The sequence below is a fragment of the Erpetoichthys calabaricus genome, chromosome 8 (assembly GCF_900747795.2).
Source record: "Erpetoichthys calabaricus chromosome 8, fErpCal1.3, whole genome shotgun sequence".
Taxonomy (NCBI): Eukaryota; Metazoa; Chordata; class Cladistia; order Polypteriformes; family Polypteridae; genus Erpetoichthys; species Erpetoichthys calabaricus.
In genome coordinates this window covers 161,669,608-161,696,394 of record NC_041401.2, presented here as the reverse complement: position 1 = coordinate 161,696,394, position 26,787 = coordinate 161,669,608, and the positions used below count along the sequence as shown (strand labels likewise).

Genomic DNA, 26,787 nt, shown 5'->3' with positions numbered 1-26,787 from the left:
TTGGATTCTGTTGACAATAATTTACTTGTCAGTTTGCACAGGTGAAGTCCTCTTTTAAAAAAATAAAGCCATTATTTGACAAAGTGATAGACTTATTAGGTCTCCACACCAGAACAGCATGTTATCGCCGACTAATCACTTGTATTTTAGAAAAGTTGTTATGGCAATGAAGTGATACAGACCACATGTATTTACAGTATTGGCAGAGCTTTTACTGAATTACAGGTTAAGTTTATTGGCAGCTTGATATAAGTGTTTAGAGTCTACATACTGGCTGAAAACTTAATCTTACCGATTGTGTTAATTTTTAAATTTATGTTGATTTTATTTATATTTTTTTTCTCGCATTCACAGCTGATAATACCTGATATTGCGAGATTAAATACTACAGTAGAATAACGTTATAAATATTTTTCCTTACCTCCTTTCATTCCCTTTTAAAATAGATAGTTGATGGATCATACTTTCTTTGTTCTTAACATTTGACCTGTGAAATTATACATATACACATACGTATATACTGTATGCTTTTTAGAATCTCTTATGATTTTTCATAACTTTTCAGGCCTGTAGGTGACAGAATTTTGATAGAAACTTTCTTGAACTGAGACAGAATTAAATATGATTGGTATTAAATGATGTAGTCCGGCATCGAAGGTTTTTTTTTTAAATACAGCATCAAAAGTGACAGTTGTATGTGCACTGTCTTCAAGCAGGATACATTGTGTGCTGTAGATAAGAGTAAAAACTTCACAAATCTAAAAGTTCACCTACAAAGTCATCACAAAGTGCCCTACAACCTATTTCTGGGCAAAGAAAAAAAGATTTAAAGGTGCCAACAATCAAAATACACATATTAGTATAAATCCTCATAATGTAAGGCAATAAACGTTAACATCATGTTTGCAAAGGGCAGCAGCATGGGGAATAATCTTAGTCAAACACAAAAAATGCAAAGAAGCCGTGTTAATTTGTCCGTTGATACTGACACGTCTGTAAGGCTAAGTGGCACACCATAGCTCAAAAATGAGACATGTGCTGCATGAGTAAATGTTACAGTGGGAGTTTAGAAAAGTGAATTCTGTAATGGAGAAAGTATTTCCTTAAAATTTTTCAGTATTAATCCACTTCAGCCATTTATTGTTTGTTTCCTCACCACAAATAACCTAAAAAGGAACCTTATAAAATAGTTCATATTCTGTCGAGTTTGCTTTTTGCTTGTTTTTAATGGGACATACCCATAGGCTTCTATTAATATTAAACAAATTTTATTTCCAAACCCATTAATTCTATAGTTCTAGCTAATTGTGACACAAAACTATACTCCACAACATCTGTTTAATGATACCATAATAACTAAAACAAATACATACAAAACTAAAATAGGAATGTTATTGTGAAACAAAAATTAAACAAAAACTAAAAATGTAGCACACAGACTAAGTAAAACTAAACTGAATTTCCATGTAAGATCAGAAATAATATAGAAATAAAGAATACCAAAAAAAAATAAAAATAAAATAAAAACTCAATTACTTTGCCCAGCTGTCTGCTGCCGGTTCACATAGCCAGAACTTAATGACCTGCGGTCTGCATTCTGGTACTTTTACAACTCTCAGTCCTGCAGTCTTCCTCCCAGAGGGTGTATTCTCCTTGAAAGTCTCATTTGCCAGACTTCAATTTGCTTCTGCTTTTGCCACAGTTTTAAAGCTTATGGAGATAGCTGCTATCATGAAAAACTACTGGGAATAGCTTGCTATTTCCTCATTAAAATGATCTCTCACTCACTCTAAGACAAGAGTCAACATCAGTGACTGTTTTAAGCTAAGATGGTACCTTGCATGAATCTCCTCTGGTGTCTTCAGCTCTAAGGCATTGTTCTGCACGTGACAAACACTTGGAGCCATTTGGTGTGGGCTTTGGAGGCCGGATATGGCCTGTATAGAAGAGAAAATTACAGAACAAATATGCCTATATTATTATACTTAAATATTACATTATATTTCTATATCATTATATGTTATTTTTCTTTGTATACCAGTATGTATCTACCATTCTATTATATATATATATATATATATATATATATATATATATATATATATATATATATATATATATATATATATACACAGAGGTATACACAGAGGTAACCAAATTAATTGAGCAGTTTTAAAAAAAAGTTTTATTCTTCACCACAATCTCCATGTACAGTAATACACTTGTTATAATGCTCATAAAGCTTAAAACATTTTGTCTTGCTTGTGCAGCCACTATTCTGGAGATGCCTTCATCATCGGTAGCTCTTTGGAAAAAGAACATTGGTAGTGACATGGAGCCAGCACTGGAGAAGAGAGTGACTGTGTTGGCATGTCTTTGAATCAATAGCTTCACAGGGCAGCCTTTGCAACCCATGCAAATGTCACCAGCTTTACTCGTTGCTTTTCCCTTGGCTGACTGCTACAAACGGCAACAGAAATCAGTGTGATACTGGTCAGTGATGTATGCCTTTTGCAACATGTAATTAACATGGACAAGACCTTCAACATTGGGCATATGATCTTGCCATCAGTAGCTTGGATAGAGAATTTTCTGGTGTTGGATAATAGCCATGCTTCCATTGTTTTAACTGTTTTTTGGACATTGGAACATAGTGATGTTTGTAAGTTTCCTTTCAGTTATCTAATCTTCTTAAATTTCTCTGTAATTGATTAGCTTGAGATTCTTTTGGAACATTGGATGCAGTGATGCTCCATTTCAGAACCACATAGCTTACTTATATTTAATTGCTCATGAAGTAAAGAATATAGGGTCTGCTGTTTCACAGGCTTAATTAAATTCTCCATTACAGTCTGTGCCATAGTGGCAACATTTTATTGTGTTGTCAATGTCAAAAGATGGCCAGACCTTGGGACATCTTTAAGAGATGTCCTTCTGCAATGGAATTCTGGAGCCTCTTGATAAATGAAGGCATATGAAGGGTGCTGGCCCCAACATAAGAATTAATTACTAAGGGTATACTGTTCTCTAACATTAGAATTTCAATGATAGCACATTACAGTGATCCCTCTCTATATCACGCTTCGACTTTCGCGGCTTCACTCTATCGCGATTTTTTCTCATACACGCTACGTCACTACGCATGCGCTTTCTGAGAACTTTTATCTAAGCCTCACGATGGCTCCTAAATGTGCTGCTTTTTCTAAGCCTTCTGACAATGAAACTAAGCGCCGGAGGAAGATGCTTACCATCCAGGAGAAGGTGAAACTCTTGGATATGATCAAAGATGGCAAGAACATTATGGAGGTTGCCCGCCATTACGACTTGAATGAATCTACTGTTTGCTCCATCCGTAAAGATGAAAAGAACATCCATGAAACGGCTACTGTCTCTTTCAACAAGGAAGCAAAGCGCGTTGTGACAAGTCGTAATAAGTTCATAGTGAAAATGGAGTCTGTCCTAGCCGTTTGGATCAGCGACAGCCGCAAGAAAAACATTATGTTGGATTCGCTGGTCATCCAGGAGAAGGTGAGGCAGCTCTATCAGCGCTTTACGGCGGATGAACCTCAACCAGGACCCTCTTCTGCAACGTTCATGGATTTCACGGCGAGCAAGGGTTGGTTCGAGAAGTTCCAGAAGAGGTATCATCTGAAGAGTGTTGTTCTCCACGGAGAGGCTGCCTCTGCTGACCAGCCTGCAGCAGAGGACTACGTGAACAACACGTTCCAGAAGATCCTTGAGGAGGGCAAGTATCATCCAGAACAGGTGTTCAATATGGACGAAACAGGACTGTTCTGGAAATGAATGCCTTCCCGGACATTCATTTTTAAGGATGAGGCCAAGGTCCGTGGCTTCAAGGCGTATAAGGATCGCGTGACTATTGTTATGTGTGGAAACGCTGAGGGATTTTTGCTCAAGCCTGCCCTTATCTACAAGGCCAAGAACCCTAGGGCCCAGAAGAATAAAAACAAGAACCAGCTGCCAGTGCATTGGATGCATAACAACAAGGGTTGGATCACGAAGCAGCTGTCATCAGACTAGTTCCACGAGTGCTTCATCCCCCAAGTCAAGCTGTATCTCGCGGAGAAGGGACTCGAGTTTAATGTCCTTCTCCTCATGGACAATGCTGGAGGTCATGCGCAAGACCTATCCTACGGCGGTGTGTGGATCGAGTTCCTTCCTCCCAACACCACTTCGCTGATCCAGCCCATGGATCAAGGTGTTATTTGCGCGTTCATGGCCCTCTACACGCGAAACACCATGCAGCACCTCGTCGAAGGCATGAACCTTGAGGAGAACTTCTTGCTGAAGGAGTACTGGTGGCAATATACCATCGTGACATGTCTGAAGATCATCCAGGCTGCACTGAAGGACATAAAGACTGAGACCGTGAAGGCCAGCTGGAAGATGTTGTGACCTGAAATTGTCCACGACTACAGAGGATTCACCCCAGAGGATATAAGCAACTCGGCAGTGGATAAGGCAGTTAGGCTAGCCCGGATGCTGAGAGGAGAATGTTTTGGCGGATATGACCTGCGATGATGTGGATGAGCTGCTGGAGACAGATTCGGATCCCTTAACTGACGAGGATCTGGTGGAGATGACTAAGTCTGCGAGTGAGGAGGAGGAAGAGCAGCCAGAGGTTCCTGAGGGTCAGAAGGAGGAAGTTGGCCTTACACTTGAGTGTCTCTCGCAAGTTGTGAGAACTATTAAGGTAGAACAGGACAAGATTGGTGAATGGGACCCACAAATGATGCGTGCATTGCAGTTCCAGAATGCACTTGATGGAGCAATAGAACCCTACAAAAGCCTCCTCACGCATATGAAAAGACAGCGCCAGCAACTGCCTATCACAATGTTCTTGAGCCGCGCACCCAGACACCCACTGCCTACTCCTAGTGCTCCTTCAGCGGAAGAAGACAATGACGCACCTGCTGAAGATACTGCACCACCTGAAGACTCTACTACTGAGGTCATGCCTTCATAGGTTAGTGGTTATGTGTAAGAACTGTGTGTGTGTAATTAAATGTACAGTACAATAATAATAATAAGATATTTGTAACATCTAATATGTCTTATTTTCTCTTATTTTGTCTAATATAATGGGTAATACGAGTGTAATGGTGACTAAACGGTGTTATTTCATCTCTAGAGGGCTCTAATAATGTTAAAAAAACATATTTAGAAGTTCGTAAACAGGTTTTCTATACTCTAACCGTGAAAATATTCGATTTATAAATAAAGAATCCTACTTCGTGGAAATTCATTTATCGCGGTAGAGTCTGGAACGGATTAACTGCGATAAACAAGGGTTCACTGTACTCCATTTTGTGGTTTTTGGCAACACAACATTCGATTTTCCTAAAAATGGCAAAAAACACCATAGTCCTATACAAGGCTTTAATTCCTGGCGTGTTTTCTAAAAGGACTGCATGTTAAATAAAACAATGCAAAAGAACATTTTACCAGAAAATGGTAAGAACATGTTAAATATTCATTGAACCACTTTTACACATTTTTTCTGTACAGCGACCTAAAAATGGCCAGCAACTCACTCTATACCTGGGATAGTAGTACTTCTGTCTCAGAGGATTCTGCTTGCTGGTCGTTCCTTAGCTGTTCCACCTTAAAAAAGCAAATGAAATTGACTAGCAAAATTTTCAGAGAGGAAAAACTCAGTTACCACTCAAATGGAATGGCCAGACTATCATTATCATTATCATTAGCTGACCCTAAGAGAAATGAATTCCAAATCACAACTATAGTACAGTGGCCCTTTCATTGTGAAGTGTCATCTGAAGAAGACTGTCTTCTCAATTCCAGCTATAATGTACTGGGCGACTTGTTATGACAGTTAATCTGCTGAGAAATTACTTCTCATTTATTGCAAGACACATAGGAGACCAGGAAGTGAAAACCATAAACAAAACTCTTAATCAAAGACAGACAGAGGTTGTAGCTAAGATGGTAAAGTGATCATGCAAACAAAAGCAAAGGATAAAACCAAAATCAAAGGTTGAAGATTAAGAGGGAGTTCAAAAACCTAGAGCTAGCACCTCCTTGAATTAAAACTAACTCCCACTAAAAGACATGAAGATTTATAACTTTTATCCACTATGGAAGTTATGAGTGTTGTGGCCGTCACCATATTTATAGCATCATTCCTTGTGAAGTCAGCAACATGACAGTTGTGGTCATGACACGCTGCAAGAAGTGTTGTGTAAACAAAAAAGATGTTAACAAAAATAAGCTTTGACAAAACAAGTTAAATAAAAAATAGACTACGTAATGTAATTCCAGACCCAAAAGCACAAGAATTGAATAAAAATAATTAGGTCCATAAATTTTTGGACAGTGATATAATTTTGGCTCTGTACATAACTATTATGGATTTGAAAGGAAACAATCAAGATGTGAAGTGTAGACTTACAGCTTTGATTCAAGGGGTTTAAGGAGCCTTTGAGCTTTTTTAGAAAAGATAGCCATTTTTATACATGACCCCTGATTTTTAGGGGCTCAAAAGTATCTGGAAAAGCTAACATAATTATAAACATAATGATCGTTTTCAATATTTGGTTGAATATTCTTTACAGTCAATGACTGCCTGAAGTCTGGAGCCCAAGGCCATCTCCAAGTGCTGAGTTTCCATCTTAGTGATACTTTGCCAGGACTTTACTGCAGCTGTCTTCAGTTGCTGCTTGTTCGTTGGACTTTCTGCCAACAGTTTTGACTTTAGCAAGTGAAATGTATGTCTAGTTAGGTTAAGGTCAGTGGATTCACTTGGCTTTTGAAGAACATTACACTACTTTGTGTTGAAAAGCATTTGGCATGCTGCCACAGTATGTTTTGGCTCATTGTCCATCTATACTGTGAAGTGTCATCCTTTCAGTCTTGCAGCATTTCTCTGAATCTGACCAGATACAGTAGTATAGCCCTGTACACTTCAGAATTCATCCTGCTACTTCTGCCAGCAGTCATATCATTAATAAACACTAGTGACTGACTTCCATCCGCAGCTGTGCATGATCATGACATAACACTGCCTCCACCATGTTTCACGGATGATGTGGTATTCATCGGATCATGAGACATTTCTTCTCTTCTCCATAATCTTATCTTTCCAACAGTCTAGTATTGATCTTGGTTTCCTTTGCCCAAAGAAAATTGTTCCAGTCTTCTCCATACTCTTCTCTTTCCAACATTATGATATATTGATCTTAGTCTCATTTGTCCAAAGAAAAATATTCCAGAACTGGATAGACTTTTAAAAATGTTTTCTGGCAAAGTCTAATCTGTCCTTCCTATGCTTGTGGTTGTGGTAAACCCACTGTCTTTACTTTCTCTTCTCTTGTTTGCAGACTTTGGCAATGATAGGTCTACCTCCTGGAGAGTGTTCTTGGTTTGGATAAATGTGAAGGAGTTCTTTTTCACCAAGGAAAGAATTTTGCAATCATCGAGCACAACTGTTTTCTATGGTTTTCCAGACCTTCTGGTGTTGCTGAGTTCACCAGGCTAGTCCTTCATTTAAATGATGTACCAAATGGTTGATCTGACCACTCCTCGTGTGTCTGCTATCTCCCTAATGGGTTTGTTTTGTTGTTTCAGCCTAAAGATGAACTGTTTTTACTTGCAGGGACAGCTCTTTGGACTTCATATTGAGAGTTCACATTGACAGTTTACAAATGCAAATTCCACACTTGGAATCAATTCCTGACCTTTTACCTGCTTAATAGTTAAAGAAATAATAAGGAGAACTTGGAGTTGGAGCATGTAGACAAATGGTTGTCATTCCTAAACAGTTCATACGATATTTTGTGGTAAACCCCTTAAATCTAAGATGAAAGTCTGCACTTCAATCACATGATTGCTTTATTTGAAATCCACTGTGGTCGTATACGGAATCAAAATTATGAAGATTGTGCCATTGTCCAAATACTTATAGATCTGACTCTAAATATTGCTTAATTGTTATGTACTGTATTGTGTATGTGTGTTTCAAGACCATATTCCTCCAGTTTGCTGGATGGATCTCCAAGAGGTGGGACCGCCATGATGTCACTCTGTGGGAGGGCCCCCCGCCTTTATATTGAGGTTGAGGTGACGATTCCAACAGAGTATAACTGGCTGCTGTAGATTGCATTTCTTTTGCAAGAACTTTCTTGGGATTACTGGTTATTGTGGATTTTTGCTTTCTCTTTGGTTTCTGATTTCTGGATTATGGATTAGATCTGTTAGCCTTTACAGACAAAATCTTTTTGCCTCATTTGTGTCATATTTTACTTTTGTTTTGCCTATTTAATACATTCTTTGAATTTAAAAAGCACAGTTATTTTGTTGTTCAAGCCAGTAGGGTTCATGGTTTTCCTGTCCCTTGAAGGACATTCTTCTGTTTTTTTGTGCCATTTAAATGTGTATTTGAAGTTTGTAGGCCACTATCCCATTTTTGGGCCTAAGCAGGTCTGAAAGCCTGCCTCTTGAGTTTGGGGCCTGGCTTCCTGGGGTGAGGACCATTTTTGGGGCTTACTGGTGAAGTTCTTGTCAGGTTTTCATCCATTTTGAGGCCTGTTCACCTCTTTTCACCATCATAATAATCAGACTGAAGAGGAATTCCTTTTGAGTTATGAAGTTTGGCTTTCTAGTTTCAACACCATTGGAGTGTCCATCATATTATGAAAACAGACCCAAAGAGAAATTATTTTCCAGTTACATCGCTACTGGAGCTTAGCTTTATGTACCAACTGAACAAGAATTACTTCTCCATTTAGGCCTACCCACACAAATCTACTGAGGACACTTGGACAGAGGCAGTGGTGCTGTAAGAATTATGTTTCCGGACTTCTCTAGCGCCTTCAACACAATCCAACCTCTGCTCCTTAGGGACAAGCTGACAGAGATGGGAGTAGATTCATACCTGGTGGCATGGATCGTGGACTATCTTAAAGACAGACCTCAGTATGTGCATCTTGGGAACTGCACGTCTGACATTGCGGTCAGCAACACAGGAGCGCCACAGGGGACTGTACTTTCTCCGGTCCTATTCAGCCTATATACATCGGACATCCAATACAACTCGGAGTCCTGCCACGTGCAAAAGTTCGCTGACGACACTGCTATCGTGGGCTGCATCAGGAATGGGCTGGAGGAGGAGTACAGGGACCTAATCAATGACTTTGTTAAATGGTGCGACTCAAACCACCTACACCTGAACACCAGCAAAACCAAGGAGCTGGTGGTGGATTTTAGGAGGCCCAGACCCTCATGGACCCTGTGATCATCAGAGGTGACTGTGTGCAGATGGTGCAGACCTATAAATACCTGGGAGTGCAGCTGGATGATAAATTAGATTGGACTGCCAATACTGATGCTCTGTGTAAGAAAGGACAGAGCCGGTTATACTTCCTTAGAAGGCTGGCGTCCTTCAACATCTGCAATAAGATGCTGCAGATGTTCTATCAGACGGTTGTGGCGAGCGCCCTCTTCTACGCAGTGGTGTGCTGGGGAGGCAGCATTAAGAAGAAAGATGCCTCACGTCTTGACAAACTGGTGAGGAAGGCAGGCTCCATTGTTGGCATGGAGTTGGACAGTGTAACATCTGTGGCAGAGCGACGGGCGCTCAGCAGGCTCCTATCAATTATGGAGAATCCACTGCATCCACTAAACAGTGTCATCTCCAGACAGAAGAGCAGCTTCAGCAACAGACTGCTGTCATTGTCCTGCTCCACTGACAGACTGAGAAGATCGTTCCTTCCCCAAACTATGTGACTCTTCAATTCCACCCGGAGGGGGTAAACATTAACATTATACAAAGTTATTGTCTGTTTTTACCTGCATTATTATCAATCTTTAATTTAATATTGTTTTTTGTATCAGTAAGGTGCTGCTGGAGTATGTGAATTTCCCCTTGGGATTAATAAAGTATCTATCTATCTAGGAAGGAAGACAGGTCAAGACTCTTGGCCATGTCTTGGCAAATGAAGCTCAGCATTGCTGGAAATAGCACAAGTTCATAAGTGGGCCTGGAAGATCATTTTTATTAACCTTCTTTAAAACTGAACTAGTGCTTGAAGAGGACCTTTAAAGTTGAACAGTTAAGTAATAAGATATTTTAAATATAAATTATAAAAGCAGCAAAAGATGTAAAAACATTTTTCTATGGGTCTTGTAATTAACAAGAACTCTGCATGAAAAACAACTTTAAAGCAGAAGCTGACTTTGGATCACCCCACGAACAGACAGCACAACAAATTAAAAATGAATCATGGTGGATACGAGCCTGAAATAGCTCTGTTTAACCTGTATGATGAAATAATAAGGACAGAGTGTTATTGGTCAAAGTGCAGAGCAATAAATTAATTAGGAACTGAAAGGGGAGAGCAAATGGATACTACTGAGGTACAGAGACAAAATAGCACAGTGGCTGGCCTTCTGCCTCACAGCTTCAAAAGACGGGTCCATTTCCCTTCTTGGGCACTGCCCATGTGAAGTGTGCATGTTCTTCATGTGTCCACATGGGATTATCTTCCCATAGGCCAAAGATATGCATCTTAGGCTGATTGGTCAGTCTAATTCATTTTAAAAATGAGCAAAATTGTCTCTGTAATCACATCCCTCACTAAAACGTCTCTTAGGCTATTTAGTTGGACTCAGCTGCTAGAATGGGGAGCTCTAACAGGTTCAGGAAATAAAGTTCTGTATTAATATATTCTTTTTTCTCATGGCCTCCAAGAGTGGCAATATGTTTTTTATTGGTTGAACTGGCAAGTAAAAATTTAACTGTACTCTTGTGACAATACAAAATACTTAGTAAAAGTAAGACTTGGTATTGCAAATGTGTTATAAGATTTTTCAGGTATGAAAGACAGACATTTCAAGGTAAGGTTGTTATACTAACTGATCATGGTGCTGGATAGGTGTTGTGTTGCATGTTGCAAGTATTAATTTCACTGCACTCTGCACATGTTATAATAATGACATTTTAAACTTATTGTAATTTAATGTATAGTAAGAAACATCATATTTTTAAATGCCCTGCGGATGCAACCATTATTCTGACATTTTCAGCATATGACTTTTCTTCCACTATCTTGCAGTAGATTGTTTCATGCCTGTTAGCGTAGTTCCCTTAATGTCAACTGTGTTATTGAACATAGATACTGCAATAGCATTATTTTCATATTAAATATAAAAAATAAACAAAAACTAAAAAGACTGCACAAGTTTGCCCTGAAATACAAAGGCGTACAACTTAGGTTTGGTTCCTGTCTTGTGCTCTGGACCCCAGAAACCTTGAACTGAATACATAGGTAAAGAAAATGGATGAATAGAAAGCATGTAAAAAAGCTGAATCACATTTTGCAATATAAAGTACTGCCAATATGAAATGTGGTCTTGTATCATATATTGTATGACATTACAAATTAAATGACACATAAATGAAAATGTCATTCATTGAAGGCGAAGGATTTAAACATCTGACTGAAAAACTGCGGTATAACATGATTACCATACTGCACTTTGGCAGAACTATTATTCACTGTCTATATAATGGTGTGAAGTTAATAGCTGTATGTGAAAGTGGGCTTGAAATGCAGGTTAAGCAATTTTCACAAACGGACACACTTACAATAATGTGGTGAGCCACATCCCTGGACGAATACTGCAAATCGAAATATTGCTTCATAAATGCACCACTGCATCCACTCTATTGGGATTGCCAAAGAAAATTAATCACTGTATTGAAACAGTTCTCATGATATACTCAAAGGTTACTGGGAGGAGAAAGCTGCAGTTACTGTAGCTCTCATGAATCACGGATATGAAAATGAGTGCTTGAGACATCAACACAGCTTTCACTGATACCAGTTCAGAAACAGGGTAGATTACATCCATCCATCCATTTCCCAACCCGCTGAATCTGAACACAGGGGTAGATTACAGCAAGGAGGAATTATACAGCAGTGGATCTTGCGTTGGTCTCAACAGAGGCCATCTAGTATGTTGAAAAGAAAAGGTAGACAAATTCCCAATGCTTATTTTTCTGGTCAAACCATACTGTACGTCTATGTCTGTGACTGAGTGTTTTCAGCGGCAGGGGATATTGTCACAGTGGAGAAGTCTCAGCTTCATGCAGAGTGTTGTCATTCTTAATTGTTTTTTATAAGGAAATATCACACAAGTTCTATCAGTAAGTAGTTCAAGCAGGAAATAAAAGGATAGCCATTGCTGGAGCAATGTTGGGTGCTATCTCAGAAAACAAAAAGATACATTTAAATTTGGATGGTTTTGAATATCAGTAATTTTATGAGTTTATAGGGTGTCACACACATGCGAGTAGGAGGACGCTGTATGGATCAAGTGAGGGTAATTCCAAGCCAGGCCAGGGGGTGGCGGGGTGCGTTAAACCATCTTCTGTTGTCTCTGCAGACCAGATGTGCGAAAACCTGCCTGACTCGTCCCTGAAGATGTCACTTCCAGTTCTGGCGCCTAGGACAATATTACTTCTGGTTCCAGTGCCTAGGACGATGTCACTTCCGGTTTTGACGTCAGAAGAAGGCCACTCCCGGTTCCCATATGCCACTTCCGGTCTTGGCATTTAAAGCCGCCATTTTTACAACCTGTACTCGGTTCGCTTTTGGACTCCATTGAAGATACTTCTGTCTGATTTTCAAACCCATTGCAGCCAGGCACAAAACACGGGGGACTGCCCCAAACCTTTTTGAGTATGTTGAGTCTAATCATTTCACAAGGGTTATAGATCATATCTTACTGCAGTGTAAACATTTTACGCTAAAATTTAAAGATTTATTTAGTCTAATAAAATAAGGAAAAAACTACAAAAACATATGTTAAAAATAGTGCATTCACACACAAATTTCAATATTGTTTGCAGTTTTTTCATTTATGAATGTCAAATAAGTAACACTAAACATAAAGTACATTTATTTTATGAAAACTTCATATTATGGGAATATTGTATTGTGAAGCCTGAATCCCGGTATGAATGGTACTGTGGAAGAAGTGTACAATCTCATTAACAGATAAAGAAGTGAAAGCTGGGAGTAAATGAGAGCAGTGTAGCTAAGATGGAAGACTGTAAACTGCAATTTGGTGGACTCGGTTCTAACCTCTGACTCACCATGCAGCCTTGAGGGGATCATTCTACTTATCAATCTTCAGCTGTAGCAGTTTCAAGAAAACTGTAATTTCCAACTCAAGTTAGATAATATCAACTCATTCTCAAACTTGCTTAAGATATGTTAGATAATAATGTCAGATTAAATAAAAAATAGAAACCTATATAATGCTAACAGCAGCAACAATTACTTTTAAAAGGTTAACAATCATAAGTTGGGAGCAAAGGAGTCTTATCAGAAATGTTAATGGTTTAAATATCTAGAACCAGCAGCCTAGCAAAATGACTGAATACAGCATGCTGGGAACCATTAAATCTTACTTTCACATTTAAAAAAAAAAGGTGAACAGGAATGAATGGTGAATAAAATGCCCTATTTTAAACTTTTTCCTGTTACTTTTGAAAACTTTTGAAAAATTTCCAACATTGCTGCATATTATTTATTTTGCTACTAGCTCCACAAACTGCAACATATAGTTCAAGACAGACAAGAAAACAAAGCTGGAAAAAGCAAAGTTAGTATGGCCAGGTCTGGGGGAAAGTAATTAATCACTATAACTCAGAAATGCCACAAAAAGATGAAATGTACCGTTTCTTGCAGCATCTTCCTTTGTGAGTCTAAGGAGCGGACACGATTTCTCAAAGCCAGGTTTTCTTTATCAAGCCTCTGATTGTGATCCTTGGCCTTCTGCAGCTCCAGTAGATCTAATTGAACACACAAAAACAGCAGAACAGGTTTAGTTAGAAAGCACTCAAGCGAGCCAGGTGCCTGTGTCCACTCCTACAGCTGAGCATGGTGCTGCTTGGGTGCTGATGTGCTCTTTCTGGACTGAGGCGAGCCAAACCATCAGATTTGCTCTTTGTTTGTTTTGTACTCAGAGCTGGCTCTACCATTTACACAACATAGGTAGTAGCCTGGGGTGCAGCATTTTTTTTTTTTAAATATACTGACTGGCTTACAAACACATGGACTAGGTACAACTGTCCTGCTCCAATTAACCCTATTACATTGTTTTATATTATTTTCGCATGCTAACAATGTTTGGTCTTAATGTCATATGACCTATACATGAGCCCTTTACAGGTGGTCTTCACTGTATTCTGTTTCATAGATGCTCTCTTTACATTGAATGTTCTTGTTCTTTATTTTGTGCTAAATGTGATTGCCATCTTTTTCTGACTCCGAACCTTTACACCTATTTTATTTTTAATGTGGTGCGATAATGATCAACACGCATGTTAATGCAGGTATAAAGAGATGTGAGAATTTGTAGCTAAAGCAAAGTATGTGTGTTATGACTACCTGTCTTACTCGACTTTATGCACTGAGCACGGCACCGTATATGACTCATGTAACAAATGGTCTTGAAAAGCGCAGGATGCAGTGCAATTAGCTCGCAGGAATTCTCTTTACTCTGAACCATTTTCTTTATTTTCCTCAAGTGCAAGATCATAGTCTTACATTTACTTTAATATTATTTGCCACTCACTAAATTTGTTTTTTATCTTATTTTCCATCTTCATTTTGACATTAGGTTAATACAGATTTTGGATACATACACTATAGGTCAAAGTTTTAGAACACTTCAGTTTTTCTTAAAATTTGAATAACATTTTGTACACTTAAAAATATAACCCAAGGAATCATTATTTGCCATTGTTTATTTGTTCTATGCCAGTGTAATATTGTTGAAGTAGTACTTCAGAGGGTGCACTAACACAGTCTGTTCCAAATCTGCTTTAAGAAAGACAAAGGGTTTTTAAGTAATCAGCAGAAATCGAGATAACTGCAAATTGTTTGCTTCAACTTGCAAGGTTTAATTTACTTTAACTGCAGCGGAACTGGATCTGTAGGTTATAACCTATTAGATCTTCCCTGAAGAAGGCCCATTTGTAATATTCTGATAAGCTGATTTGTATCTAATCACTGAATTGGTCAGCATATACTTTACTATATTATATATATTGTCTCAAGAATGACCATGAGACATCAAGAAGGTTTGGGGCAGCCACCCATTTAATCGATTACGGCTGCAAAATTGGTCTAATAAGGTAGACATGTTCATTCAACCAAGTCCAAAACAGGACTGACTTCTTCAGACAGTATGGCGGCTTTTAAAGGCCAGCTAAGGAAGTGACGTCATCAGCCCCGGAAACGGAAGGGACGTCATTGGCTGCCCCAGAGCCGGGCAGGATTTCCCTAGAATGGTCTGCAACAGATCGAGAGGGAAAAGTAGTACACTCCGCCACCCCCTGGCCTGGCATGGAATTACCTGTATTTAAGCCCTTAGGCTGTCTCCTAAACACATGTGTGTGACAATATTATATATATATATATATATATATATATATATATATATATATATTAAATGCCCATTTTAAACTACCATGCTTTTTATTGGTATTTTTCCATATTACTATTAACATAAATAATGTGTGAAATTAATAAAAATGCTACATGGGTATAAATTATTGTTTTTTCACCCACATACTATATCTGTGGATACAGTATGAATATATTTGTCCTTATGATTCATAAAATTCCCAGCTATTTCATCAATGGAGAGTGAACTCAGCCAAACAGTAGATTTAAAAGAAAAGTCTGAAAATATGAAGTCAGCAAAAATGCAGTTTTGAATTTCATTGATTTGTATTTTTAATATTGTAAAGAAATTTAATTAAATATATTATTTTGATTTGCTTCTTAAAACTGTTATTTTCTTTGTAAGATGAAACTACCATCAACCAATTAACCTATTTATTACTGTTATATTATTATATTTGTGTTTACACATTTTGTAAATAAAATATATTTCATTCCAAACTCCATCAATTTTCCAAACCCACTTATCCAGAGGAGGGTCATGGAAAAGCTGGATCCTATCTCAGCAAGCATGAGATGCAAGGCAGGAACAATCCCTGGACATGGTGCCAGCCAATTGCAGGATGTGAATATAGTATATAAAAGTAGTTCATAATCCATTTAAACTAACAGATTACAAACAAAATTTTATATACATAATACAACATCAAAGGGTAAAATAGCAATCATCTTACATTTTTGAAACTCTACAATTGGTACTGCTTAAACTGAGAACTGACAATTTCATCCATCCATCCATCGTCTCCCGCTTATCCGAGGTCGGGTCGCGGGGGCAGCAGCTTGAGCAGAGATACCCAGACTTCCCTCTCCCCGGCCACTTCTTCTAGCTCTTCCGGGAGAATCCCAAGGCGTTCCCAGGCCAGTCAAGAGACATAGTCCCTCCAGCGTGTCCTGGGTCTTCCCCGGGGCCTCCTCCCGGTTAGACGTGCCCGGAACACCTCACCAGGGAGGCGTCCAGGAGGCATCCTGATCAGATGCCCGAGCCACCTCATCTGACTCCTCTCGATGCGGAGGAGCAGCGGCTCTACTCTGAGCCCCTCCCGGATGACTGAGCTTCTCACCCTATCTTTAAGGGAAAGCTCAGACACCCTGCGGAAGAAACTCATTTCAGCCGCTTGTATTCGCGATCTCGTTCTTTCGGTCACTACCCATAGCTCATGACCATAGGTGAGAGTAGGAACATAGATCAACTGGTAAATTGAGAGCTTCGCCTTGCGACTCAGCTCCTTTTTCACCAAGACAGACTGATGCAGCGCCCGCATTACTGCGGATGCCGCACCGATCCGCCTGTCGATCTCACGCTCCATTCTTCCCTCACTCGTGAACAAGACCCCAAGATACTTGGACTCCTCCACTTCGGGCAGGATCTCGCTACCAACCCTGAGAGGGCACTCCACCCTTTTCCGGCTGAGGACCATGGTCTCGGATTTGGAGGTGCTGATTCTCATCCCAGCCGCTTCACACTCGGCTGCGAACCGATCCAGAGAGAGCTGAAGATCACGGCCTGATGAAGCAAACAGGACAACATCATCTGCAAAAAGCAGTGACCCAATCCTGAGCCCACCAAACCGGACCCCCTCAACACCCTGGCTGCGCCTAGAAATTCTGTCCATAAAAGTTATGAACAGAATCGGTGACAAAGGGCAGCCCTGGCGGAGTCCAACTCTCACTGGAAACGGGTTCGACTTACTGCCGGCAATGCGGACCAAGCTCTGGCACCGATCGTACAGGGACCGAACAGCCCTTATCAGGGGGGCCGGTACCCCATACTCTCGGAGTACCCCCCACAGGATTCCCCGAGGGACACGGTCGAATGCCTTTTCCAAGTCCACAAAACACATGTAGACTGGTTGGGCAAACTCCCATGCACCCTCCAGGACCCTGCTAAGGGTATAGAGCTGGTCCACTGTTCCACGACCAGGACGAAAACCACATTGTTCCTCCTGAATCCGAGGCTCGACTATCCGACGGACCCTCCTCTCCAGGGGCCTCATGTATAACGCCGTGCATAGAACTCACACTATAACATGGCGTAAGCACAAAAGCGGGATTGTGCGTACGCACAGAAAAATCCAGATGCAGGAATCTGTGCGCACGCATACTTTCACGTTCTTCTACTACATAAATCCCGATTTGCGTGAAAAGTAACGCACGTGCACGCGCCTTCTGTCCCGCCCCAACTCCTCCCAGAATTACGCCTCTTTGAATATGCAAATCAATATAAATAGCCTTCTGTGAAAAGACAATGGGAAAAGCACGGGAGAAAATATAAGAATTTCAGCGAATACCAAGTGGAGGCAAAGGAAAAACGTACTATTTGTTGGTTTAAACAGTGGTATAATCAACAAAAGGAAGCTGATCGAGTGACAGAGTGTCGGAGAAACTCGAAGGCTCAACTTCACAAAGTCGCACAGTGCCCGAAATAAAAAAGAAATCACATATCAAAGTCGCTGTGAAAAGGCGAGTCGTAGCCCACCGTCTGAGTGTCATATGAAAGCTTATTAGGGTACAAACAAAAAACATAGGCACACAGTGGGAAAAAAGCACGAAATGTCAACTTTAATCTCGAAATTTCCACTTTAATCACGTTGTTTATTTTGCCATTAAAGTAGAACATCATAAACTTCATCTTAAAATCGTTTATTTTACTAGTTTCTCAAGTAGCATGTTAAATGCTTTGTTCTGTATTTGATCTTCTATGTGCTCTATGTGTGTGAATCACTACGTGCTTCCGTTCTTTCTCTTTCTCCGACAGGGCACAGAATGCATTACATTCGACATATTACAGCTCTCTGAATAATTAAAATACTGAGATGTATACGTGATATCATTTTCATGATGATTGGAATGAAAGCATGTTATTAAACATGGGAACACGGTGGCGCAGTGATTGTTCATATTTCACGCAAGAGGCTTGCTGCACCACGTGCGACCTTCGATGAAATAATTTATTACAGAAGTACTGTGTCTTTCAAACCTCCAATTCCTGTCCATACTTTTCTTTCTCCAATCGCCACACAATCAGCTCTGTAATAGACGTTAAGCCATTTGTAAGCTTAGAACGCAGATTCTTCAAAACTTTTAAGGAACATTGAAATATCTTCGTAGTACATGTTTAATTATTCTATTCGTCTATCCTTCCAGTGTCGCGTCAGCACCAGCAAGAATACAGCGCAAGGCAGGAGCTATCCTTGAACCAGCTATACGCTGCGGCACCGTGTCCTCACATGTTTATTTATTAACAATACAGATTATTTAAATGAAGTTAAAGTTTTATCTGTATACTGTAAGCAACATATTTTGCTGCATTTCATCTTAAAAATGATATTGACATCATACGCGCTTTATAAAGTAGCGCAGGTTGTGCAATATTATAACTGTAGTGCAAGTTTACAGTGAGGTGATTGAGTGCGTTTATAGTTCTTGGGATGAAACTGTTTCTGAAACGCAAGGTCCGTACAGGAAAGGCTTTGACGCTTTTTGCCGTGGTTGAGGTAGTGTGTACTTGAAACTATATACCGATCATTCTCTTTCCGATCATCTGCTGCTGTGATTCACACTCAGATACAGTGATATAAATACTCCGAGTGGTGCAGTGAGAGTAATATGGAAAAAGATGATCCGCAGTGGCAACCCTTAACGGGAACAGCAAAAAGAAGAACAAGATGCAGTGAGCGTAACAACGCTAAAGCAGTTATGGTATTTGGAATACTATGGCTATTCCCTGGCCCATTATATTGCAGCAGGTTAATTACAATCAGATGTATTACACTAATAAACAATATGCAGTTAATTTCAGTGTATTTATAAAGCCGCGTCAGGAATGTGGAGCTAAGAAAGAAAGGATGAGCACACAGGAACAGTAGTTTGACCATTCTGTGGACCATTATATTGTTACAGGTTAATTACAATCAGATGCATTAAATTTATGAATGATATGCGGTTAATTTCAGTGTATTTGACAAAGCCGCCGCCGTGGATGTGGATCTAAGAAAGGGTAACCATACAGGAACAGTAGCACTGCTTTGACGCTGGGTGCCGCCAGTCTGCAAAACCGAGCGGAGAAATTGCGTACGCCAAGGTATGAGTTACCGTGGAAATGTGCGTGGCTTTACGCCAAGTTTAGGTTTTATACATCGCGATTTGAGCGTGGAAAGGTTCGTACGCAACATTTCTGTGCGTACGCACCGTTTATACATGAGGCCCCAGGACCCCTGAATAGACTTTTCCAGGGAGGCTGAGGAGTGTGATCCCTCTGTAGTTGGAACACACCCTCCGATCCCCCTTCTTAAAGAGGGGGACTACCACCCCGGTCTGCCAATCCAGAGGCACTGTCCCTGATGTCCATGCGATGTTGCAGAGGCGTGTCAACCAAGACAGTCCTACAACATCCAGAGCCTTGAGGAACTCCGGGCGTATCTCATCCACCCCCGGGGCCCTGCCACCAAGGAGTTCTTTGACCACCTCGGTGACCTCAGTCCCAGAGATGGGGGAGTGCACTGACAATTTCAAAGGATGCAAATCAGATTCCTTGGCAATTTTGGAGTTGTGAGTTGTAATGAAACAGCACCCTCTAGAGCATCACATAAGGACATGGATTTAATGAAAAGAACTCCGCACTCAGCACACATCTAACTACATTACTTTCTTAAAACTACTTATTGCAGTTCACAGGAGTGGGCACTGGATTCTATCCTTGCAACACTGGGCACATGGCAGAAATCAGACCTGGACAGAATGATCTTCCATTTTTAGGGCACACTTATGCACAAAACTACACTCACATTGGACCAATTTAAAATTGCTATTTAAAATAACACTTGTGTATTAAAAGGATGTGGAAAGAAAATCAGAGTATCCATCCTACAAAGTTATAGGGAGTGCATGCAAACTCCACACGGTCTTCAACCAGACAGCAGGGCCTAACATGTTGGATTGATTTAGATAAAAGCAAAGAGATTAAAATTTACAGCAACACCAGCAGGATCAGGTCAAAGCTCAGTTTATGATACAAGGTAAGTCCTCCTATAGATCATGGCTCTTTGAATTCTGTTGGTTTAATTTTCCATGAAATTACTTGCCACAGCAGGCTGCAAACCAGCAAGTCTCAGCTGCTGAGCAGCAGCCTTCTGCCATCTACAGAGGAGTGGTCATTGTCATTTGTTCTATCAAGTCCTCTAGAATTAGCCCCAAGAAGCACAATTTGTTATTCTGAGGCAGGTAGTTACGGAGGAATATTTCAGAAATAAATAAATGTGACAATATATACATTAAAACACAATGATATGTGAGCATGACTAATTGTGCAATGAAATATGGTTTGTGTTGCTAATTTTTTATGTATATATTTGATTATTTCTTCATTAACGTATTTTAGTGATGCCACATGCCTCCACACAACATGAAACATGCCTTGAAAACTCACATTTTCACCTATGAAAGTTGAGTGGGTGGGCTCTAGCAAGTCCAGTGTTTTTGACTAGTGACTCCTTAATAAAGGGAACATGCAGTTACAAGATTGTACATGTCTTTGTGCCACTGGATTCCCATGGGAAGCAAAGTGCATACTCAAAGTTATGACTGTGCAAGGCCATGGCATATGAGTGCGAAAAACTGGCCAAAATTACTGCATTAAGCATCTATTTTAATTCAAGAAGCTCTGAACTCATCATCATCTCAGGAGTCTGTATCTGATGTTTCTGCCTATGAATACAGAAGGCTGAAGATTAACATGCTGATGATTCACCAATCAAAACACAATACTCACTAAAGGGCACACTCTCAGCTTTGATGGGTGAAAATGAAGCTATCACTAAGAACTCTCAATATTAGCTCCAAATAGCTGTCCATACTAGTAAAACAATATCATAAGGCTGAGGAACACCAGGAGTGGTCAAATCAACCATTTGGTACATTCTTAAAAAGAAAGAACACATTGGTGAGCTCAGCAACTCCAGAAGGTCTGGACAATCATGGAAGACAATTGTGCTGGATGACTGCAGAATTCTTTCCTTGGTGAAGAAGAACCCCTTCACAACATTTAGCCAAACCAAGAACACTCTCCAGAAGGTAGACCTGTCATTACCACAGTCTACAATCAACAGAAGACTTTATGAAAGTAAAAAGAGAGGGTTTACCATAAGGTACAAACCACTGGTAAACCTCAAGCATGGGAAGGGCACATAAGACTTTGCCAGAAAACACTTTTTAAAAGACTGTCCAGTTCCAGAACAATTTTCTTTGGACAAAGGAAATTAAGATCAATGTATACCAGAATGTTGGAAAGAGAAGAGAAGAAACAGCTCATGATCTGATGAATACCACATCATTTGTGAAACATGGTGGACGCAGTATTATGGCATGGTCATACATGGCTGACAATGGAAGTTATTCACTGGTGTTTATGGATGATATAACTGGTGGCAGAAGTAGCAGGATGAATTCTGAAGTGTATGGGGCTATACTATCTGCTCAGATTCAACCAAATGCTGCAAAACTGATAGGTTGGCACTTGACAGTAAAGATGGACAATGAGCCAAAGCATATTGTGAAAGCAAACCAAGGGATTTTCAACACAAAGTAGTGGATTATTCTTCAAAGGCCAAGTCAATCCACTGACCTCAACCCAACTGGACATGAATTTCACTTGCTGAAGACAAAACTAGTGGTAGAAAGTCCAACGAACAAGCAGCAACTGAAGAGAGCGACAGTAAAATCCTGGCAAAGTACCACTAGGGTGGAAACCCAGCACTTGAAGATGGCTCTGGGTTGCAGACTTCAAGCAGCCATAGACTGTAAAGGATTTTCAACCAAGTATTGAAATTGACTTTTACATTCATGATTATGTTAGATTGTCCAAATACTTTTTGAGCCCCTGAAAATAGCAGGACAATGTATAAAAATCTCATTGTCATTCCTAAACAGCTCATACAAGATTTTTGGTAAACCCCTTAAACTAAAGCAGAATTGATTTATTTCAAAAACATTGTGGTTATTTACAGAGGTAAAATAACGAAAATTGTGTCACTCTCTAGATATTTATGGGCCTGACTATACAATTGCTGTGATATTAGATTTTAGTTAATAAATGATATGCTTTGCAGAAAGCATTGGCAATTATTATTAATTATGCATCCAATGCACACAATTTTCAGGCTAACAATCTAGTACAATATTTTGCACAGGCTTGACAGGTGAAAAATTAATTAAAAATTCCAAATCCACTCAAGATGAAGTGGAGTTCACTACATGAGTCTGCTTACAGGTAATTGACAGTAACCTGAAGAAAGTAGTATTAGATACTGTCACAGGTGACCGGGTGTGGTCCGCAGCCATCTGCCTATTTAAGGAGCCGCCTCCCTACAATCAAGGCTGGAGTCGGGTGAGGAGGTGGACGAGGTCAGAGGAGGTGGCAAAGAGAGGCCCTGAGTGTTGTGTGAAGAGGAGGCTTAATGAAGAAGCCGGGATTGTGAGAGACTGTGGGGGTATGTTGGTGTGGTGCACATAGTGACTTGTAAATAATATTGTGTAAATAAACGTGTGGTGATGGATGGAAACGTGTCTGCCTGTCTCTGTCCGGGTCGCCTATTTCAGAGTGGCGTAGTCGGCAGGATGCTCCACCTGGGTCAAGGTGGGGACCTGTATTGTTGAGAGATTCTGTGAAAGGCCTGGCACAGCAGGCAACCTCACCCACGTGCCGCAGGGGCGGCGTGCACCCAACCCCGCAATTACCGGGTGTGTCACAGACCAGGGGAGGTCCGCTGTTGGACTTGGTATTGTTTCAGGGGCGGCTCAAGAGCACAGTGGCAGCAGGGAGAGCTGCTGGGAAGGAGACGCTGCACACACAGCAGCTGCGGAGCTGGCCAGAACCTCGCCCTCGAGTGTGGAAGGAGGGTGAGGAGGTCGCAGACCGGAAGTCCCTCCTCGTAACAGGCACAGGATTGGGCAGCGTGTCCTATCGTCCCGCCAACGATTGGTCAGAGGCGGAAGCAGGGAATGTCCATCTCGTGCCAGGAAGAAGCCCGAGTGGGCTGCAGGGAAGAGCCCACGGAGAGCAGTCGGCGAGTGGCGCTGCTCGAAAGGTAGGCACACCGCCGACTGTTTCTCACTCTTTGACAGCGATTCTGCAGGAGCTGCAGGGCGAGCTGCAGGGCGAGCTTCAGCTTGCGCTATCGCTGCCGGCCGAGCGATGTGCCCTCCAGGCGGAAATGCAGGATCCAGGAGGGACGGCAGTGGCGTGCGATCGAGAGCCGCAGAGGAAGGAGGATCGACGCGCTGCGGGAACTTCGGACTGGAGAGGCACAGCGGGGAAGGTAAGTGGGACCAACCCCGTGAAGCTCCAGACACCAGCAGGGCTGGGTCTGCCCTTTTGCAATGGGCAGATTCGAACCGTCACGGCGTCCCAAATTAAAAGGAGGAAGCAGCTTGGAGAAGCCAGTTCCTCCGATATGGGAGGACATGCAGCTGAGTGCGCGCGTCCCTGGAAGGGCCGCCCTCTGCCGAGGCAGAGGAAAAACCCGCAGGCTGGGAGGCGAGACAAATGTGTGCACCAGTTGACGGTTCCGTGGCAGGGGTCACGGAAATCTTGGGCCAGGAGGCCAAGATTACAAGCATCAGGATGCCGGATGGAGCGGAGAGCGTTGGCCCAAGCCTGGAAAAGGCGCACAGAGGCGCCGTGTCAGGGCAACGTCTCCGCCCCTTGTTTTTCTTTTTATTATAGAGGACCGGGCCCTAGGCTGGGACGGATCGGCCTGCCACAGAGGAAAATCTGTCCTCGCGGAACTGTCCGCTGGCCCTGTGGGGTCTCAGCGTGGAGGGGAGTTATGTCGCAGGTGGCCGGGTGTGGTCTGCAGCCGTCTGCCTATTTAAGGAGCCGCTTCCCTACAATCAAGGCTGGAGTCGGGTGAGGAGGTGGACGAGGTCAGAGGAGGTGGCAAAGAGAGGCCCTGAGTATTGTGTGAAGAGGAGCCTTAATGAAGAAGCCGGGATTGTGAGAGACTGTGGGGGTTTGTTTGTGTGGTGCACATAGTGACTTGTAAATAATATTGTGTAAATAAACGTGTGGTGATGGATGGAAACGTGTCTGCCTGTCTGTGTCCGGGTCGCCTATTTCACAATACACATTTTAGCAGCTTCACAAAGCAAGAACCAGTTTAAACCTTTACATACAGCAAAATCACCACTTTATGTGTAAATAACACAAAGTATGGAAATACTCCTTACATAAATACAGTATTACCGTTAAGGCTTACATTAACACAGCAAGTTCTATTTCAATACTAACAATTTTGCTATGCACCTGCAAAAGTACTGCACAGTCTCCAGCATGATTATTTTCAGTAACATTATTCACATCAACATAACAATAGTAATATTATAATTAATTGTAAGAAAACGTCTTGGAAATCTGGCACTAGTTATGTTAGTGACAGGTTGTTTTCAAATTACATGGTGTGCTGCAGCTCGGTCAGTCACAAGCTCCTAGCTATCATAATCTTTTTTACAGATCATTTATGTCAAAGGTTGTCGTGGCTTGTTTCTAATACTGCCTCATAAATAATTAAAATGAAGTGAGATTGTGCAGAAAAAAAAAAATTTGGTCAGTTGTCCTTTATCAGTACATGATGGAGCAACCATGCTCTTGCGCTGATACAGACATTTGTGATTTGCAGTTGTTTAAATGTTTACATTCTTTCAATGAATTTTCCAATTGATTACTCTTTGTTTCTCACACAGCTATTTTAATCAGTGCTACTTGACTGCAGTTTTATATCATCTCTGAACGCATTTTAACTAGGCTTAGAGCACTACTGAAGGCAGAAGGCTTTGTATATACCGAAAGCCCCTTCTCCTGCATATGCTAAGTCAAGACACTATATAAAATAAATTTTGTTATCATTCTTGTTGGTGCGGTTGCTTTGATGCACTAAAACTCTGGAATCAAATCCCTGAGAGGTCACTATATAGATTTACTAAATTCTCAGATTCACACGAATTTTCCACGTGTAATCAGGGTTGAAACTGACTGACAATTCTAAATTGGCTTTGATGAAACTTATATTGGAATAAGTAGATCTGGAAGAATGAATGAGCCATTCCTGCAGATGGTAGGTAATGGTGCCATTTAGGATTGCCTTGAAATACTTTCAATCAGCCAAGTAGCAACAACAATTCACTGGCAATAGAGGGCAGCAAAGTTCCTTCCAAGACTAGCTAAACTGCAAAACATCCAGCCACAATGATTAAGTTTTATGCCTAGTTGTCCTTTTTTTTAAATTGCTCACAGGAAAATATTAGGCAGTCTTATTTTGTTTTTGTTTTGAGGGTTTCTTCTGCATTTTACTCTTATTTTTATGCAGTTTTGACTCTATAAACAAACATACAGTACATATTATCCTAGGCACAATGTTGGAATATACATAAAGTAAACCCACTCCCATTTGGGTCACTATACCTGTCTTTCTTTTTATTAGTAAGCCTAATGTATTTTTGAAGTTTTTCTTTTCTCATTCATTTAGGTATTATTTTACAGTTATTATGTGTATATAGAGCACAAGCACATGTTTAGGAGGAAAACACAGCACCTGTAGAACAGAGTCATTCATTTCATCACTGATGTAAAAAGGCTTACAACTGCCCTGTTAAAGAAAATACAGATTTAGAAAGTGTACAATAGATACACATGGTGGAGCCACAAAATGAGGTCCACATATTTGGCTGCTGCATTGGTGACACCATCATATTCGAAAAGCAGGTATACAAGAACTTAAAGGAGCAGTAGCTGACAGAGACGCATGGTGTGCTAAAGTCCATAAGATCACAAAGAGTCGGACTATGCTAAATGATTGAAGACAGACAAAGAGAGAGAGACAGGTATAAGAGACATGCAGTTCGTGTGTGCATGTAATCCAGATAAAGAATGTAAATTATTTTTATAGTGGATTTTGAATCGAGCTCATTTAGTGGGATCAGAAACAAAATCCCAGTTGCTCCTCTAAACAACCAATCATGTGGCAGTAACTCAATTTATATAGCAAGCAGATGTGGGTCAAGAGCTGTTGTTTGCCCAAACATTAGAATTGCAACATGTGTGATCAAAGTGACTTTGACTGTGATATGACTGCGTGTACCACACAGAGTGGTAAGAGCACCTCAGAACTAACTGTCTTCTTGGGTTTTTCATGCAATCCTGCCTACAGTTTTCAGAAAATTGTGTTGACTGTAGGATCAGAATAGCTTGAATCTATTGATCCTTCCTGCCTTGTGTTCAGGG

General features: G+C 40.8%; 1 protein-coding gene across 5 annotated transcripts in view; it reads right to left on the bottom strand.

The window, feature by feature from the left end:
• Nucleotides 1–26,787, bottom strand: part of ccdc30 (coiled-coil domain containing 30) — a 107,425-nt gene that overhangs the window by 33,891 nt on the left and 46,747 nt on the right. For all 5 annotated transcript variants that reach the window (XM_051930365.1, XM_051930364.1, XM_051930367.1 and 2 more), the window contains 3 exons: nucleotides 13,722–13,837; nucleotides 5,563–5,625; nucleotides 1,837–1,937 (listed from right to left, as the gene is read on the bottom strand). In XM_051930365.1, the coding sequence (XP_051786325.1) occupies nucleotides 1,837–1,937; nucleotides 5,563–5,625; nucleotides 13,722–13,837 (280 nt within the window). The remainder of the gene's footprint in view (nucleotides 1–1,836; nucleotides 1,938–5,562; nucleotides 5,626–13,721; nucleotides 13,838–26,787) is intronic.